This window comes from Tachysurus fulvidraco, chromosome 8, assembly GCF_022655615.1.
Source record: "Tachysurus fulvidraco isolate hzauxx_2018 chromosome 8, HZAU_PFXX_2.0, whole genome shotgun sequence".
In the NCBI taxonomy this organism is placed as follows: Eukaryota; Metazoa; Chordata; class Actinopteri; order Siluriformes; family Bagridae; genus Tachysurus; species Tachysurus fulvidraco.
In genome coordinates this window covers 20,331,838-20,349,070 of record NC_062525.1, presented here as the reverse complement: position 1 = coordinate 20,349,070, position 17,233 = coordinate 20,331,838, and the positions used below count along the sequence as shown (strand labels likewise).

General features: G+C 40.1%; 1 protein-coding gene across 1 annotated transcript in view; it reads left to right on the top strand.

Moving 5' to 3' along the window:
* Window positions 1-17,233, top strand: part of kcnh4b (potassium voltage-gated channel, subfamily H (eag-related), member 4b) — a 33,704-nt gene that overhangs the window by 15,456 nt on the left and 1,015 nt on the right. Inside the window, exons 5-17 of the mRNA XM_027176827.2 lie at window positions 5,038-5,278; window positions 5,374-5,531; window positions 5,709-5,919; window positions 7,057-7,251; window positions 8,144-8,343; window positions 8,903-9,152; window positions 11,011-11,225; window positions 13,352-13,390; window positions 14,105-14,463; window positions 14,641-14,723; window positions 14,885-14,958; window positions 16,204-16,492; window positions 17,106-17,233. The exon at window positions 17,106-17,233 is cut by the window's right edge and continues 1,015 nt beyond it. Coding sequence (XP_027032628.2) covers window positions 5,038-5,278; window positions 5,374-5,531; window positions 5,709-5,919; window positions 7,057-7,251; window positions 8,144-8,343; window positions 8,903-9,152; window positions 11,011-11,225; window positions 13,352-13,390; window positions 14,105-14,463; window positions 14,641-14,723; window positions 14,885-14,958; window positions 16,204-16,492; window positions 17,106-17,233 — 2,442 coding nt within the window. The remainder of the gene's footprint in view (window positions 1-5,037; window positions 5,279-5,373; window positions 5,532-5,708; window positions 5,920-7,056; window positions 7,252-8,143; window positions 8,344-8,902; window positions 9,153-11,010; window positions 11,226-13,351; window positions 13,391-14,104; window positions 14,464-14,640; window positions 14,724-14,884; window positions 14,959-16,203; window positions 16,493-17,105) is intronic.

Here is a 17,233-nt window from a genome sequence, read left to right as displayed (position 1 = left end):
AAATTTTGTTTCTGTTCAGAACAAGTTCTCTGACAGTTCAACATCGATCCTGTAAAATTAGAGATGAGTGTGGGAATGTTCCATGCATGCAGATATACTGTATGTGTCTGTACCTCAATATAACATTTTCAATACAAAAATATAAAGAGGGGGGGCACAGTGGCTTAGTGGTTAATACGTTCGCCTCACACCTCCAGGGTCAGGGTTCGATTCCCGCCTCTGCCTTGTGTGTGTGGAGTTTACATGTTCTCCCCGTGCCTCAGGGGTTTCCTCTGGGTACTCCGGTTTCCTCCCCCGGTCCAAAGACATGCATGGTAGGTTGATTGGCATCTCTGATAAATTGTCTGTAGTGTGTGAATGCGTGAGTGTGTGAGTGAATGAGAGTGTGTGTGTGTGCCTTGTGATGGGTTGGCACTCCGTCCAGGGTGTATCCTGCCTTGATGCCCGATGACGCCTGCAATAGGCACAGGCTCCCCGTGACCCGAGAAGTTCGGATAAGTGGTAGAAAATGAATGAATGAAAAATATAAAGAAATTATTAGATTACTATTTATTAATTGAAAACGCCGCAATCCTGGAAAGGCAGTTACTATTGATGAATGTTAATGTATCTTTGAAGTGTGTCGTACCTATTTTGAGATGCTCCCAAGCTTAGACAATTTTCATTCATTTTATTGGGTTAATCAACAGTCCCGTCCCATCCCATCCCCCTCCCTCCCCCTCTCTCTCACTCACTCTCATTCTGTGTCTTTTGTTTAATGCAGTCTAAGTGTGACCTGATAACTGATGTGTCTTAGCAGCTCACATCCAAAAGTGTTACAGCGCTCATCTATCTCTCATCCGCTTCCCTCTGTGCGTGTGTGTGTGTGCGCGCGCGTGTGTGTGTGTACGCACCACTGATTGATGACTGGTCCATTTTTTGAAAGCTGTAGCAGGTATTGAGAGTCTTTTTTTCTTTTTTTTCAGTGCTTTCCAGGTCACCCTCAAACAGCTCATTAATGAATTCAGAAAATGTTGGTGAATAAGGTTGATTGTTTTGTTCACATTGTGCAAATTTGTGGGTGAGAAAGAAAAGCTTCTTCACGGTCCACATTAAAGCATTAAAGGTCTGTTCCTGATTAAGAGTATTTATAGCATTTAAGGGATGAAAAATCCACTTAGCTTGTATTTCTTTGTTCCTGCCTTTAAAGCTGCCGAAAGAATAACGAGTGGACACAATTCGCCCCCCACACACGCACACACACACACACACACACACACACACACACACACACACACACACACACACACACACACACACACGCACACACACACACGCACACGCACACACGCACACATGCACACACACACACACACACACACACACACACGCACACGCACACACACACACACACACACACACACACACACACACACACACGCACACGCACATACGCACACAAGCACACACGCACACACACACACACACACACACACACACACACACACACACACACACACACACACACACACACACACACACTGCTGAGACAAATACATATTTACAACACACACACTTGTACACACCCCACAGAGAACATCCTCATTATCAACATAGAGTTAGGGTTCAACCAGTTTTTCAAACGTTCCGGTATGCTGGAAATATTTTGCCATTGAGACAGAACTTAAAATGGCCTGCTCCCTGATCAGTGCCCTGACTAGTGAACTGAGAGGCAGACTCAGATCTCATTCCCAATAAATTACTAAATCAAAGCCACAACTGTAACGATGCCAGCGACAGTTTCCCCAACTCACCTCCAGAGGAAAACCTCACCTCAATATTGAGTGTTTTCAGGTTCAAAGACTCACGGGTTTAAGCCTTGCTCTCACGCCGACTCCGGCACAAAATATTTTTAGTTTCACTACATTCCTTGTAATCCTGTTCATTGCATACTGTGCATCATCCCTGTCTCTGCTTATTTGATTACTGTGTTTTTTCATATTGTGTGCTTTCGGATTTGTTTGCATCACAGACTTTATTGTGTTTTGTGTTTTCTATTGCCTGTTTCTCGACTTTGCTTCTGCTCCTGTTTTGGATTTGTCTGCTTTGTCTTTATATATTATTAAACCACATATGGATTCTAGCCCTGCCTCAAACTCTACGTTACAACAGCTTCGTTTTATCAACATATAGTTTTCTCACTTTACTACATTGTGGCCAAATTTTAATCTTCTGGTACTGTGTTACTACATCGAGACCATGACTAGTTTTTTTTTTCTTCATTTCCTCATGTTACTACATTAAGGCTTTGTATTTTTATTAAGTAAGACTTTCAACAGTGGGGCTTTGTAGAATTTTACTCATGAACACAATGATATCGCGGCTAGTTGCTAGACAGGCAGTTTTATAAAAAGATTTGTTCAGTTGTTTTCATAGATTTTCAGTTCTTGAAATATATGAATTTGAATTATGCCCTGAGGCATTATGGGAGCTATAACGCTACACAGAGTGCTACATAGTGCACTTGTTTTTCCATTGTAGTAGGGAATATAGGGGTATGCTTGAATGTGGAGATAGCAACTGTAATAAAGATTGTTACCACCAAAGGAGTAAGAATATCCCCTTATCTCTCTCTCTCTCTCTCTCTCTCTCTCTCTCTCTCTCTCTCTCTCTCTCTCTCTGTCCTCTCTCTCTCTCTCTCTCTCTCTCTCTCTCTCTCCCCCTCTCCCATAATTTGCCACAAGATTAAAAGTGCCACAGAAGAAGTGCCCCTGCTAAATGAAAAGGAGCTGTGGTCATTATAAAGCAGCTCAAATCGCACATCGTTTGCCACCTTTGCTCGTCCTGCTCTTGTTAGTCTGCGGTTGTCATGGTTACTAGCTTCAAAAATAAGTGGTGCTCACAGCATTGTTTTAATTTTTTTTCCTACTTCCTGAAATAATCTACTGAACTGAAAGCAAACACACACACACACACACACACACACACACACACACACACACACACACACACACACACACACACACACACACACTGTTAATTTGAGCAATTTATAATAAAGCTGTCAGGCGTTAAATGATTATGATAATATCTTAATTCTATCATTTAATTCTATAACTTTCTTTCGCTACCTGTTAACAGATAACGACTTGATGAAAGTTGTTACCAATAGGAAACAAGAATTCAGCAGTGTTGTGGTACTGTAAGTATCACGCATTGTTTTAGGCATTTTATTCATGTAACCACTGCAAAAATTACATCACAATGTTCCTGAAAATGTTCGCTGTTGGATGTTGTTTAAATAGCATTATCAGGAGGTAACGTCTAATACATGTACATGTCCAAATGCTAAAAACCTAAATCATTTTAATCATCTGACACTGAGAGGCAGAAAAGAGTTCTCCATGACCCCTTTGTGGCAGACCCGAATCAGGATTTACAGCCGGTGGAGGATTAAAGAGACGTTTTCTGCTGACTCTCTGGATACTCGTCGCTCTGACACCAAGGAAAATGAAGCCAGAATGGAAGAGGAAGATGATTGAGGTGATGATTAGAATCCAGAGGAGATGCAGAAGGTAGACAGAAGGACATGTAATGTTAAAAGCTTCACCTCACTCCACTGTGGATCTTTAATTTGATAGAATGTGAAGGGAATTTTCTATACAAGGCTCATGATGGAGGTCATGGGGTCACCAGAGGTCACAACTAACAGACCTATTTTCATCTCTGTAAAATTGCAGTATGATGACCAGAGTTTCATATGTTGTTTCATACAGTGCTGTTGAGTCTGGATTCTGATTGGTCAGAAGTTAAGAAAAAAACTTTGTATGTGCTGTGTAGTTAGGAGTTCATTCATTCATTCATTCATTCATTCATTCATTCATTCATTCATTTTCTACCGCTTATCCGAACTTCTCGGGTCACGGGGAGCCTGTGCTCAGGCGTCATCGGGCATCGAGGCAGGATACACCTTGGACGGAGTGCCAACCCATCGCAGGACACACACACTATCATTCACTTACACAATCACACACTACAGACAATTGTCCAGAGATGCCAATCAACCTACCATGCATGTCTTTGGACCGGGAGAGGAAACCGCCAACCCTGGAGGTGTGAGGCAAACGTGCTAACCACTAAGCCACCATGCCCCCCTAGTTAGTTAGGAGTTTCGGCTATGAAATATGTGAGCACAGGATGTTGTGGAGGTTGAACATTAAACTGTAAACAGATACAAAACCCCTAATTGCTTTGGTATATGAGGAAGAAAACACTTTGAGGAAAAAGGAAACTGACAAACAATTCAAGCTGACTAAATATAATACTAGCAAATAAATTCTATACTTATTGTGTTAGCAGAATGTAACCAAAACATTGAACTTAAATGAGTCAGTGCTGCAAAATCTGTCTGCCATGATGACCTCTATGAAGCTGTCATCCAAAGGGATTGTCTTGGACACAATGGTAAATGTTTTTTAGTGTAGGATTATACGTTATACATTCCCACCTCTTCAATCAGTGGGAAAATTGCACAACCCTGAAGAATGTGCCATAAAACACCTGATGTTTGGTTCTGGTTCAAAACAAAGGGTGTTAAAAAAAGGTTCTTTGGATTGATTTCAATTTGGTAAGAAGAAGCTTAATGGATCTTAAATAAATAGGCACATTGGGGCCCATGATTCTTTCACCATTATGGTTGGTCGTGCAATCAATTGAAAAATCCTTCCAAATAATGGTAACCTTCTTTTCTGGAACTTTGAAGAACCTTTACTGGAACCTTTATGTATGAAAACATCTGTTCTCCAGGGAACTTTGTGAAAATTCTCCAGGAGGACAGTGTTAAGAATGTCCTTGGTTGTTTCTCTGGGGGGCCCTTAAATGTTCACTGAAGATCATTAGATGTTCTGTGTACTATGTTTTATTTGTTTACATTCATAAATTAAATTCTATTCATTAACTAAACAAACTTCACTATATAATAATTTAGAGAAACCATTTTATGTTGCTGATTATCACCCTACAAAATATTCAGAACTTTGGGTTCTTTTTTCTGAACAGAACATGTTCGAGAAGCCATCACTGCCCGAGTACAAGGTTGCAGCAGTGCAAAAATCCCGCTTCATCCTTCTCCACTACAGCATCAGCAAGGCATTGTGGGATTGGATGATCCTTCTGGCGACATTCTACGTGGCTGTGACAGTGCCGTACAACGTTTGCTTCACCCCGTATGTGGAATCAGACACAGAGGCCAGGAGCACCATTGTCTCGGACATCGCTGTGGAGATGCTGTTCATCCTTGGTAAGGACATTATAGTCGGTAAAATACTTCTGTTGCTCATGTGACATCTCAGAGCATCTCTATAATATGATCTCTCTCTCTCTCGCTTCTCACAGATATCATTCTGAATTTCCGCACCACATACGTGAGCCAGTCCGGGCAGGTGGTTTATGATTCGCGCTCTATCTGCATCCACTATGCTGCTACGTGGTTCTTTGTGGATTTGGTGGCAGCGCTGCCATTCGACCTCCTTTACGCCTTCAATGTCACCGTCGTGAGTAAAAAAGAAGTTCACGAGAATTATACGGATACACAAATTAAGGCATATTGTATTTTAGACTTTTCTGGAAGGAGACTCTGTGCAAGTTTTAGAGGTTGCATCTCATTAATTAGCTACACTAATCATGTTGTCAGTGGAAGCTGCTCACAAGGTCAACCATGTGTGTATTAGACATCTCTGGTTCACCTGCTGAAGACGGTACGTCTGCTGCGACTTCTGCGTTTACTTCAGAAGCTGGATCGTTACTCTCAGTACAGTGCCATGGTGCTTACACTCCTCATGTCCATGTTTGCTCTGCTTGCTCACTGGATGGCCTGCATCTGGTACGTCATTGGACGGAAGGAGATGGAACGCAACGCTAACCAACAAGACTGGGACATTGGTAAGACACACACGCACTTTTGTTTTTCGGTGAATGTGTCAGAAAAGGGTGTCTTCACAGAGCGGAATTAGACTCAAAGTCAGGGATAACCTAAAAGGGGGGCTTTATTAAAAAATACAAACACATGGAAAAACACTGGGGAAGACAAAGGAACCGAGACAACAAAACAGAAAACAAGGAGACATAACAACAAACCAAAGACAGCAAACCAAAGACACCACAAGCAGAGGAACACAGAAACACAAGGTCTCAGCAACCAACACACACAAGATAACTGGTGTAATAATAGGGAAGGCAATTATTGAAAACACAAGGGACAGGTGTGCAGAGGTGGGAACCAATAAGGATAGGACGGGGCTAACACATGTGAACAAAATAAAATGCACATGACACAAGACAAAATGTCCCCCTAGTGTTCAGACAGGGAAAAATCCAAGCTGTTTTTGACAGTACCCCCGTCTCCTGACGTGCCGATCTAGAATCACTCCCAAAAGTCCAAAGGGCAACAATCCTGGCTAGAATTGGGGAGGAGTGAGGCACACGGCGAGGCAGGTGGGAAGTTGCTCAGTCCTTCTGCTTGGCTGTGGACATCGCTCGGCTGTGGATGTTGCTTGGCCCCCTTCTGGCTATGCTCCCCCCACCTGCCTCGCTGTGTGCCTCACTCCTCCTCACCTGCCTCGCTGTGTGCCTACTGTAGCTCCCCCTTCCTGGATCTCACCGGGATCATGGTTCCCCTGGATATTCTGTATGATACAGGATTGGCACATCGGGAGCCAGGCCTTGAGGGTGGGTACTATCGGGATGTAGCCCGGACTTGTGATTTTTGTTTACATTTTGTGTTCACGTGTCTGCCCCACATCAGCACATCTGTCCCTTATGTGTCTAATTATCTGCCCTATTTATCCATATCCATTTGTTTCGTCTTTGTATTGTCTTCATGTGCTTGGTCTTGTTTTTTGAGTTTTGGTTTCTTTTCCCCAAGTGTGTTCCCGGGTTTTGTGTTATGTTTTATTTAATAAAATATAATAATAAAAAAAAATCCCTGCATTTGGGTCTGAATTTTATCATGAAGATGCCCCCGTTTCTCTGAGAGAATAAATCAAATGGTTCAGACTCTTTGGATGGTGTCTGTTTCAGGTTGGCTGCATGAGCTTGGAAAGCGCTTGGAGAGCCCGTACGTGAACAGCACGTTTGGAGGTCCGACTGTACGAAGCGCCTACATTGCGTCACTGTACTTCACCCTCAGCAGCCTCACCAGCGTCGGATTCGGAAACGTGTGCGCTAACACGGATGCTGAGAAAATCTTCTCCATCTGCACCATGCTGATTGGAGGTACTCGCTTAACCAAAACCACACCAACAATTCATATTCTGTGTACATTCGCTTTTTCTATTGTATAAAACTTCACCTGCTACACATGATCCTGCAGAGACTGCAGCCTCAGATTCCTCTTCCTGCCTCAACACGCTGGGTGTTCTGAGATACTTTTCTGCTCAACACAGCTGTACAGAGTTATTGTTAATCGCGTTCCTTCTTGTAAGCTGATTAAACATTTCTTATCTGTACTTGTCACAACCAGAGGAGGAAGGAGACGGACCCGTACACAGGATAGCTTCAAAGGAATGGGGTTTAATAAATGATAAAGACAAATACAATAAAATGACGAGGACTAAAATAATACAAACGACGACACTTAACAATGACTTGGGAACTAAACATAACTAATGAATCCGCGCTGCCATCTGCAACACGGCTCACATTTATACATAGGACAATGATGACACAATGAGGAACAGGTGTGGTGACAGGGCGGAGCAGACGAAGGTGGGGCAGACATGCAACGAGGAACAATAACAAACACACATGGCCAAAAGTCCGTGCTGATCCCTAACAGTACTAATAAGATTTGTTATTATTATTTAGAGAAGTTAATCCAAATCCTTATTTCTTTTAGTTCCTGTTTGCCCTTAGCTCCTATTTATTGTTTGACATGTAAAAATGGGATAAAAATCTATAACCTCACCTTTACTTTATCATACAATCAATCCTGAAGAAAGCTTGATAAAGAAAGTAGCAGAATTAATTGGTGCCACTGTTGAGTGTATTAAGCTACAGTACTACAGTTAGCTTGTGCTACTAATCAGTAAGTAAAGCATATAACAGACAACCAAACAACGTTATTCAGTTTGTGTTTAACTAGCTATCTTGTGATTGGTTATTACAGCTCTCATGCATGCGGTAGTGTTCGGAAATGTAACAGCCATCATCCAACGCATGTATTCCCGCCGCTCGCTGTATCACACGCGCATGAAGGATCTGAAGGACTTCATACGAGTCCACAGACTCCCACGGCAGCTGAAACAGCGCATGCTTGAGTATTTCCAGACGACATGGTCTGTTAATAACGGCATTGATGCAAATGAGGTAAGCAAAAGAAACCTACTAATCATTAATAGTAATTTGCAGGATTTACACAAAAATTCAGAATCTCAAAGCACTGAGATGTACCAGGTAATGCTGACAAGGCTAATAATCAGGTGAAGCAAAACATGTGATATAAAAATTGTTACTTCTTCTAGTAAAGAGCAATCTGACTACTACAGCTAGCTAGCTAACTGAAACATTTTAGCAGTTTTCTCCCTTTCCAGGATCCAAGTCAGCACAGTGGATGAATTTTTTTTTATTAACTAACAACATATCTTAGCATATCAACTTGTCTGCCATTTGTGCACATAAAAGCATAATAATAAACCTTTATTTTGTTTATTTCAGCAGAAATAAATTGAACAACATGCTTATGAATTCAGTCAACTAGCTAGCACACTCGGAGGCAAGCCAAATAATAAAATATAGTCAATGATCTTAACTAAATGCTATTAGCAAAAGAAACAATTTAGCTTGATTTCTTAGGTCATGTGATCTCTTTCAGTCAAACTTACTCTTGTCTGATGTAGTCATGCTTTGTCGTCCTCTTCATCCACAGCTTCTGCATGATTTTCCGGACGAGCTCCGAGCCGACATCGCCATGCACCTGAACAAGGATATCCTGCAGCTTCCTGTATTTGAGGGTGCAAGTCGTGGCTGTCTGCGTTCATTATCGCTGCACATTAAAACCTCATTCTGCGCACCGGGGGAGTATCTGATCCGCCAGGGAGACGCACTCCATGCTAACTACTTTGTCTGCTCTGGCTCCCTTGAGGTTCTCAAGGACAGCATGGTGCTCGCTATACTGGGTCTGTACTTTCTGTACAATTTGCCAGTCAGGTGTTTACTTTTGTGCGTGTCATAAACTATAATGTTCCATTTTAGCTGGATATAACATTAGTGCAGATTAGTGCTGTTTATTTTCATCTTTGCTTTTTTAAGGTACTCTTGGAAGTCTGAACTATAGGTTTTAACTATTTTTCTTTCTATTCTTTCTCTGTTATAACAATGAAATAAACTACCGTATTTTTTCCATTTATGAGAAGTTAGACTAAAAATTGAGGACCGCATGGTTGCGAACTGCCCATACCTTGTCTCTGCATACATGCTTCCTCCAATCACTGACCTCTAATCACGAGCGAAACTGCTGATAGCTTTTCTCTGCAAACAGGCTTCCACCAATTATGAGCCTTATGTAAAGGATGTAAACTGATGCTGAAAAAAACAGTTCAGAGAGCGTATAACCAGTGAGCAGATGTGACAGGGATTGGTAATGTTGGAGCCCATAAAAATGTCAGAAAATAAAATAATACATAAGCGATGTTTTATTAAAATATTAAATTCAATTCAATTTTCAATTCAATTTATTTGTATTGCACTTTTAACAATTTCTCATTGCCTGAAAGCAGCTTTACAGAAGTATGGAAACAGAAGAGAGAGAAAAATAAATATAATAAATAAATAAATATAATAACTATATAAAATATAATATATAATAATATGAAGAAGAAGTTAAAATTTTAAAGTTTAAAATTAATTTAAAAAAGATTATCTTCATTTAAAATAGATATATCTATCGCTATCCTTAATGAGCAAGTTGGCGGCAAGGAAAAACTCCCTGAGATGATAAAAGGAAGAAACCTTGAGGGGAACCAGGGGTGACACTCTACAGTAAATAGTGTAAATGTAAATAATGTCACATATTAATTTCTTAATTTTGGGTTGGAAAAGTGAGGATCGTCTTATACATGGGGCATTTATACATGGAAAAATACTGTATGTTTAACCATGTAGGTTGTATTAAACAGCATATTTATTGAATATCAGTATATTATTTTCAATTATGTTGTTCTTCTTGTTTGTGTGAGCGATTAGATAAAAAAATTGCTATAAAAGTGTAATAACAATGTATTAAACTATATTCACACATGCAGGATGTTTATGACAGCGTATACAGTATGATTACTATAGAGAATGGATGTATTGAAGGGATTAAAAGATTTTAGTTTCTAGTATTGTTATATATATTTCATAACATTGTAAACTGTTGTATTAAACCACATCGTACTATCAGAATTAGAACTAGGTTTATTGGCCAAGTATGTTTTTACACTTAGGCTGTTGGTGAGCCTCAAAAGTACAAACATTAAATAATAATTAAATAAATAAAGGATTTAAAACTAAAACTGTTATTAAAATGTAATAAACAATTATATACCACCTTAGCTGTACTTTACAGTGTATAACATGCTTCTGGTGTAGCCTGTTTAATGCTAGTCCCTAGCTTAGCATGATCACTGTAATGCTAGTTCCTGGCTTAGTCTGTTTATTGTGATGCTAGTTCCTAGTTCAGACAGGTTGCAATATTGCTAGTTTCTGCATAATCCTCTTTTCTGCAACATTATTTCTTGGTTTAGTCTGTTTACTTTAACACTGGTTCCTAAGTTTAGCCTGTTTACTCTAATGCTATTTCCTGGCAAAGCCATAACATACTAATCTATATTGTAAACAAAGAGAGAATAAGTTGGGATTCTCTTTAGTCTAATTAATCATATCATTTGAATTATTATGTTTAAAATGGTGCAGTATGTGTGTAAAATGTACAAGACTCACACATTCATTTTTTTTTTTGCAAAAGTAAATAACTATCTGTCAATGTCATCACAGGAAAGGGCGACCTGATTGGTTCGGACCTGCCAGGACAGGATCAGGTGATTAAGACGAACGCAGATGTGAAGGCATTGACATATTGTGACCTGCAGTACATCAGTGTTAAAGGGTTGAGGGAGGTGCTGGAGCTTTACCCCGAATATGCCAGCGTGTTCACCGATGACATTCACCATAACCTAACATACAACCTGAGAGAGGGCAGTGAGGCTGAGGTGAATACACACACACACACACACACACACACACACACACACACACACACACACACACACACACACACACACACACACACACACACACACAACCATTCCAAGAGTAATACAGTCTCAATGTAGCATTTACTAAAGCTGGAAACACTATTATTAAATCACTTCTTTTTAATCAGGATCAGCTTGTCATAAATGACAGTTGCCAAAGCGAAGATAAAAACCGAACCCAAAGCAGAGATAACAAAAGACAATTTAATAACAAAGAATTAAAAAAACATAGATGGGGAAAAAAAATCACGAAAAACAAGAAACACAACACGGCTTAAAAATAGGTTACATAAACCAATAAAGAAAAGATGAGGACCTGTGAAGCTGAATGCAACATGGAGGAAGTAAATAGACAAGATGATTAACAGACAATTAGGTACAGTTGAGTCCAAACGCGAGACACGTGACACAATATGCTGCTGGAACGTCCAAGCAGAGTCCTGACACTACCCCACCCTCGAGGTGCGGTTTCGAACACCCCAATCCGGGACCCTACCCGTAAAACCTGGGGAATCCTGATCCTGGCAAGAACCAAAAGGGAGTGAGAAGAGCAGCGAGGTTCAGATGGTGAGCAAGGGTTACAGCGATTCACAAAGAGTGAAGAGCATAACAAACATGAAGGATCACGGACATAAAGGATCATAAAGGAGCGAGGATCACGGTGAGGCATGGGGAAGGAAGTGAGGAACACGGTGCCAATGCCAAAGTGTCCCAAGTGACATCCACCACCAAGCAAAAAAAAACCTCCTCAGTTGAGCAGAAGAGTAGAGGACAAAGTAGAGAACCAAGCCAAACAGGCAGAGCAAAGCCCACAGCCCAGCCGAGTAGAGGAAAGCTCCGAAGGGGGGTTGGTGGGAAGCATCTCCTGTAAATGCCCACATCAGGCCGTATCTCCACAGGAGCAGGGGAGAGAGAAAAAAGGGTGTATATCCAGCTGGGGGAAAAAGATAAACAAACCAGTCCAATCTGTGACCTCCCCCACTGACAAGAAACGAGGTGTCCACTACAGGAACAGAAGCAAGGTCACAGGCAAAGAATCAACACACACACACACACACACACACACACACACACACACACACACACACACACACACACACACACACACACACAAACATACAGAACAACAAAAACCAGAGGAAAAAAAAAATCTGCTCCTGAAACCATCGGGTTACTACAAATTTTAATTTACTTATTACAATTTTATTTAAATAAAAACACAATCCTAAATACAAATTTAAATACAAGAACAAACAGAAATAGAAACATGAACACATACTTAATAAAACATGAAAACAAACATGAGCTTGACAAGAAACTTAAAAAGACAAAGACAAACATGAACATAAGGACAAACTTTTAACTGTAGACAAGCAGAAATACTCATAACTTATGAGGACAAATACAAACAAATTTAAATTTAAATACAAACAAAACATAAAGACAAACATAAACAGAGATACAAATATAAAATTTGTCTCTTGGCTGTTTGTGCTGAGGTGAACAGAATTATGGGATTTTCTCCATTGAGAACAATAAGTATGATGCTAGCATGCTAATTGGCTCCTGAATGGGACTGAGTTTATCTCTGAAGTGCACTAACAATGCCCAAACATCCTAGCCTGAAGCACAGTCGGTTCTGAACGTTTGAATTATCCATGAGTTTTGAAGCATTTGATGTCCTGTTTATTCGTTAGTTTCTGATTAAATCCGGCTGAGGTGGCTAATTGAGCACCAGTGAGACAGGACAAGTGTGAAAATGAGCACATTATTTTTAAATCAGATACATGAAGAGTGTGTTCTCAGACTAATATGTTCTATTTGTTTTGTTTATTATTGTGGGCATAATGAGCTTGCGTGACAGTGTAAACAGTCCGTAATATACACCTAATTAAATATACACTGTGAGGGCTGATCTGCTGAGATGGAAACTAAAAACGCACAAACCAGCCAGCAGTCATTGTCTCAATATAAACTTTAATCACCAGCCTGAAAGCACATTTTAATAACATAAAAGTAAAAAAAAAGTGTTAGCCAGTTAGCTAGTCTGTGTTTTCACTGTTTAACTTTTGTTTCTTTAGGGTCTTGCAAGATTCTCACGTTCTCCAAGGTTTCCTCATGTAAGTTGAATTGAATTAACATGTTGTGAAGATTGAATATTGAAATAATGTTGGTGATTGATTTATAAAGTCAATATAGGGAATTCAGTGTGTAATAAAATCAGCAAGCACATTACAGTTTCATGATCTTTATTGAGTTCACATACACAAGTAAAGGGCAGAGTACAAGCTATAAAAATATCTGTAAATAGCCAAATAATAAACTGTGCTGGCTCAAGTGCTATTCTATGTGCTGCTGAATAATGAGTGTTTAATTAAACCATGGATCATATATTGATTGTATTTATTTAAACACTCACCAACTCCTTCATATATCACCTTGTTATTCTTTTTTATTTCCATTTTAAACTTGTTTTTTGAATTTATGCTACTTCTAATACTTAGGAACTTACTTAAAAAAATGTGGCAACCACACAGTTGCGAACTACTTGTAAGACACTTAATCATGTGCATAACCGAATCTGAATACCAGGAACTTTGCCTACGTAATTAAAAAATATTTTTAAAAAAGTAAAAAATGTAAAAATGTAAAAAAAAAAAAAAATGTAGCCTCCCCAAAAAAAAATTTTTTTATATAAAATTCAGATGATATTTGAAAATTTAGATGAAATTGAAAATCAGATGAAAATTTAAGCACACATAATTGACAAAGATTTCAAGAAGAAGACAATGTAAAAACATTTTTTATTATTACTTTTTTATCATTTTTAACAGAACAATAGAATCGACTCAAGAGCAGTGACTGATGGAAAGCATTCCTGTATGATCGAAACTGTCGGAGAAGCAGATGAACACTGTCACCTTTCTCCAGCATCGAGATCTCGCCGGAACCTTCACCTCCCAAACCTGGGTAACCTGCTGGGTGATGAGCTGCGGCAGTTTAACGCGCTACGCCGCTGCCGTTCCCCGGTGAGAGGAACCTGTAAAAGTGTATCACCAAAACCACACCCCAAATCTGACCATCTGCCACATGATGCCCCTCCCACAATTCAGGAGGGATTCACTGCACGGAAACCCAACAAACTCCTCATTCCGACGCTCAGTTGCTTCGCACCACCGGACCTCAGCCCAAGGTTCGTACAATTGAAAAGTTGCCTGTAATGCATAGCGTGACATCATACACCCTCTTATTTAATTGAACTTGAAATTGGCCCATTTATTTATATTTTGTGTGTGTGTGTGTGTGTGTGTGTGTGTGTGTGTGTGTGTGTGTGTGTGTGTGTGTGTGTGTGTGTGTGTGTGTCCAACAGGGTGGTTGATGGGATTGAGGATAATGGACGTGTGTTTCATTTCAATGCTGAGCACAGCAGGAACAGCTCTAGTACAGCGAAAGGTACATTAAGAGCAGTGTGTAACACAAAACCGTGCTGTACCACATACCAACACAAATACACTGAAATGCTACAGGATAAGAATCACTTCTTTCTTTTTTATTGGGTCTTTCTTTCTTTCTTCTGATTAATTAGTCATCCACTTTTCATGTTTTGTTTATAGGTAATGATCAGGTGAACAGTACACTGCTCCATGATACAGAGGTGCGAGAGAGCATCAGTCAGCTCAATAAAAAGGTACAGGCACAAACCTAATGTGGAAAATAGTTACTCACTCCCTGTTCACTACAGTGCACTATCATAGGACACAATCACTATCACTCCATTGTGGACACAACCACACGATCTATTCACTGTAAATTTTACTGTAGGATTTCATGTCCACTCAAAAGCAGGCACCCAAAATAGCACACACACACACACACACACACACACACACACACACACACACACACACACACACACACACACACACACACACACACACACACACACACACACACAAACAGATGGGATGCAGGTACAGTGAGGTATAACATGCATTAAGCCACAGAGTGTCTCCGCATTGCAGATAATTCCATAAGGGGAGTGCTGCAAAAAAAAATCTCTTGCCTCATCCCTCATACTGGCCATTTTCCACCCGAAATTTTCCTTCATCCTTTCATTTTTCCTTCTCTCTTGGGGTTCAATAAAACATACCATACTGCACAAACGATATCCATTAACATCACATGATCACATGGTTTGGACTTTGTAATTGTGAACTGTCTGTCTGAACATTGACTGTAGTTTAGCCTCTGCCCCTGCCCCTGATCCTGACCTTGCCCCTCTATAGGGCTCTGTAGGGTGTAAAAGCCATTCTATAGTACTGCCAGTTCTCCCACCAGCTAGTTTAGATACACAGATCACAAGACAAGACTAAGCATCTGAAGTTGGAAGAGATATGATTGTATGACTGTTTGACTGTTTGAAATATGATTGGTTATAATCCCAGACAAAGGTCAAATTAATTATGGCCAATGGCGGTCACTATAGAGTTGTTAGATCTGATAACAACTTTATACAGGTCAGCATTTGGAGCTTTGGGCAAACTTAAATGGCTACTCTTAAAAACCACGGTGAGCAAAAAATGATCTCACACGAGCAGAACACTGCACTGGTTTTTAGAACTTTCGGCCAAGAACAGGAAACTAAGTTACAGAATGCCCAAAGGGGACAGACTGTAAAAAAAAGTTTCTGAAATGTTCATCACATTTGTAAAGAGCAGTGTCTGAGTTACATCTTTATCTGTATTACATGATTTGATAATTGCAGTTATACAGTTTTTTATTTCATACATTTTCTGTAACTCGTTTTGTGCCCCTGATCTCAAATATGGGTCAAGAACATTCTACCAAGAAAGTACTACTCAGGCAAACGTTCTTATAAACCAAGGCACAGTAAAGCTAGTAAATGTCTATACTCCTTCCTTCCCATCTCTAGATGGTCAGCCTAAACCAAGAAGTGTCTCAGCTAACAAAGGACCTGCATCACATGATGCACCTTTTACAAGCACAAGCAGCCGCTCATCACTACACCACCTCCATGTCCTCTTACCCCTATGGAGTGCACATGTTACAAACAAACACTGCGGCATACACCACCGGCATGCACGCTCATCAAGAATCCCAAGGCCTTTATCATCCTCATCATCACCTTCAGGCTGATCTCGCTGTGTCTGAGAACAGTGGCCACATCGGAAAAAGTGCATGGAGCCACATGTCAGAAATAGGTATGTCTAAATAAAATTCTGGTGCATTTCATCCTACTGTATATTTATACCACAGTGCTGTTGAAGTCTTAATTCTGCTTGGTCAGATGCTTACACAGAAGCTTGCACAAATAATTTGTAAAATTAGAACTACATATTTTTGTCAGATTTTGTCAGAATGTGATGATCTGTTTGTTGTTCAAGGTTCTCATATTAATGTAGATTGTACCTTGGTCTTGTGTGGCTGAAAATAATTTCCATAACGAGATAATTGCTAGACGGAAATTGTGTAAAATTAGATTTGTATGCGAATGGTACGATAGACTTGCTAATATAAAACAAAAAAGTGGTAGATAACCCAGGAACCCAGTGTTACAGGGCTACTGTCTGTGTTGTGTTTCATATCTAGACCTAGATTATATCAAAATATTTAGATCTATTTGTGTCTGTCATTGTGGGTTTCCTCAAGTTCTCTAGATTCCTCCCCACTTTAAAGTCAATGGATTGGTTAGCTTAAATTGGCTCAACCTGAGTGTTGAACTGGTATACTGTTTTGCTATAAGTTGGCTAAACAGCTAGACGTGTAGTGCTAACCCGGTTATAGCACCCAACCTTAACCAAACTGTTGTTGCAGGTGGCGGTCGGACAGGTGCACAACCTGAAATGTACGGACACCTTCCTCATCTTGATCCTAACAGCACCCGTGATACTACATCTTCTAAATCAAGTTTAATTAACATTGACAGCTCCATATCCTCCTTC